This window comes from Salvelinus namaycush, chromosome 12, assembly GCF_016432855.1.
Source record: "Salvelinus namaycush isolate Seneca chromosome 12, SaNama_1.0, whole genome shotgun sequence".
Lineage (NCBI taxonomy): Eukaryota > Metazoa > Chordata > Actinopteri > Salmoniformes > Salmonidae > Salvelinus > Salvelinus namaycush.
In genome coordinates this window covers 36,451,060-36,453,714 of record NC_052318.1, presented here as the reverse complement: position 1 = coordinate 36,453,714, position 2,655 = coordinate 36,451,060, and the positions used below count along the sequence as shown (strand labels likewise).

The following is a 2,655-nucleotide window of genomic DNA, read 5'->3' as shown; positions in this document are numbered from 1 at the left end:
ATTGAGTCAATGCCTCAAACATCTGATGTTTTTCAGTTGGAGAAGTTCTGTTTTCAGGAGTAAAATGTTTAATGTGAATGAACTACTTCGAACAAGTAAACAAAATGAGCCTAAGCGTCTACAAAAGGTTTTTGTTAACTGGACCCTGACAAATGTGATTTTATCCTGCTTTAAGTCTTTGTTTTCACCCCTCAAATGTTATCTTTAAAATGTTTCTTATTCATGTCAAATCTGGTGTACATTTTTATTTATTTTTTAGATAAGGCAGACATGACTCCATTCTTGTAGAGAATGTCACGAGAGGAGAAAAGATGATCTTCCATATTGTTCCTTCCCTAACCTTGCTCTCCTGATACAATGTTTCCTATGAAATGCACATTGTCTACTTTGGTACAGGGTGATGTTTAGGGTGTGGAAATGGGCTAATGCTGTGTTTTGACTGATACCTGTGTTGTGTAAAACCCTGGTTTTATACTTGGGAAATTGTCCAAAAAATTCCAATACATATGCTGATGTGCTATCATGTGTGCAATGATGTCAGAAGGGGGAAAACAGGGTTTGTTTGCAGTAACTTCTTTGTTTTAATATCGCAAACAGCCGTGGCAGTTTCACCATTAAGAATTCCAGCTTTAATGCATCTCCGACAGTCCCGCTCTGGTCTGGCCCCAAGTCAGATTAGGTCCAAGGCCCAATACTTTTTTCCCGCCACCTCAGGTGGAAACACAAAAGTTTAGATCTGTAGGCCAAGCCACTGTATAAAACCCTGTGGTGGAAATAAGCCATAACTGTCCCTCAGATCTTTAGATCGTCTAGTCTAGTCTTATTATTGCTGTGCTTGCTGGATCGACTTGGTCGCCGTTGGTTCTCTGCAGGCGACCCTGGAGCAGAACTGGAACCTTTATTTTCTGTGGTGTCACCCCCTTCTGGTTTACTGTTCATCTCTACGGCCAGGTTATCTCTGTTCTGCTTGTAAGCCACTTTGCTGCTGTAGGGGTGGTAGGCAGTGTCAGGCTCAGTTAAGATGTACTCGTCTGCATGGTAGGGCTCGGGGGCTGGGTGGTGCCTGGGGAAGTAGTTATAGTTCGGGTCAAAGGGCACTACTGCCTCGCTGGGGGCCTTGTACCCTGCCTCAAATGTGGACTGGGCACGTCTATACCGGAGGCCCTGGCGGCACTTGGTGAACCCCAGGTGATACATCTCGACTAGGTTCAGTAGCAGTGAGATGAACGCCACTGCCAGCATGAAGAGGATGAAGATTGTCTTTTCTGTGGGCCTGGAGATGTAGCAGTTCACCACGTTGGGGCAGGGTGAGCGGTTACAGGTGTACAGTGGCTTCAGCTCAAACCCATACAGCAGGTACTGAGCTACGATAAATCCCACCTCAAACAGGGTCTTGAAGATGATGTTGAAGACATAGGTGCGCAGCAGGACCCCTCGCAGGCGGATGCGGCCCTGATCGTCCCGGACTGGGGGCTTCTTGGGCTTAGTGTCGGGCAGCAGCTGCTGCTTGTCATTGTGGATGGCCAGCTGCGCAGCCAAGTCTTTCTCCTTCTGCTTCTGTTTCTCCTCCATGCGCACCAGGTGCAGGATGTGGCCCAGGTAGATCAGAGTGGGCGTGGACACAAAGATGATCTGCAGCACCCAGAAGCGGATGTGAGAGATGGGGAAAGTCTTGTCATAGCAGACATTTTGACAACCAGGCTGCTTGGTGTCGCAGGTGAAGCCAGACTGCTCGTCACCCCACACCTTCTCAGCTGCAGCTCCCAACACCAGGATCCTGAAGATGAAGAGCACAGTCAGCCAGACCTTGCCCACTACAGTGGAGTGCTCCTGGGCACTCTCCAACAGCTTGCCCAACAAGTTCCAGTCCCCCATAGTGGCTCACTCATAGGCTCAGTCCTACAGAGAGATCCAAAACAGGAACCTGCAATCAGAATAAAAACATACAAACTAATGCACTGCATAAGAAACAACATCACAATTGCATTGAAAACCGTTGCATAATAACTTGGAGAGCTTGAGAAAAATGCCTCGCCATTACTATATCATTACACCTAGGGTGGCATAATAAATGTACCTACGTGATGCATTTTCATTTGTAATGTATTTGGTTGTAAACTCATGCATTTGAAGATAAGAGCCAAATATTTTGACTGTTGCCTTTCCAACTCAATAATTTGTTTCTAGTTTTTGGCTGAGGTGCAGTTTTTTTTATTTGTTTGAGAGGGTTTCTGTAAATTAACCGGATTCACTATCATATATGAGGTTCTGCTTCAAGTTTATGTGGTTCTGTTTCTTCTAGGATGAAAACATTTGTCAATACCTTAATTTGGTCTATGCACCATGCAGAGACCAACTAATAAGTGAGATTGGTGCTTCCTGGTAATAATTTGCCATAATTTATCTGAAGAGAAAGTAATGTCCAGACTTTGACTCATTACCAACCTATGGCCTTGTCATTTCCACACAATTTATTTTTCACAACCTGGAGCCCTAATCCTCAACATTTCTCCAAAATGTGAGAAGTTCTGAAAAACATGAAAAATAGTGTCATGTTGGTCATGTTCCTAGGTTATTGCCATATGCTTGTGAAATGTCTTGTAGAAAAGCTCAGGATGTTGTGTATGCATATTTTGGGGTTTTCCCTTCCTTATC

General features: G+C 44.7%; 1 protein-coding gene across 1 annotated transcript; it reads right to left on the bottom strand.

Annotated features, from left to right (window-relative positions):
* Nucleotides 1–792: 792 nt before the first annotated feature.
* Nucleotides 793–1,875, bottom strand: LOC120056573 (gap junction alpha-3 protein-like). Its single transcript, XM_039004760.1, has one exon. The coding sequence runs from the start codon at nucleotides 1,873–1,875 to the stop codon at nucleotides 793–795; it is 1,083 nt and encodes a 360-aa protein (XP_038860688.1).
* Between the last annotated feature and the right edge of the window lie 780 nt (nucleotides 1,876–2,655).

What these genes read in the sequence shown, in the direction of transcription:
- LOC120056573 (XM_039004760.1), bottom strand. Translation starts at nt 1,875, where the DNA reads ATGGGGGACTGGAACTTGTTGGGCAAGCTGTTGGAGAGTGCCCAGGAG.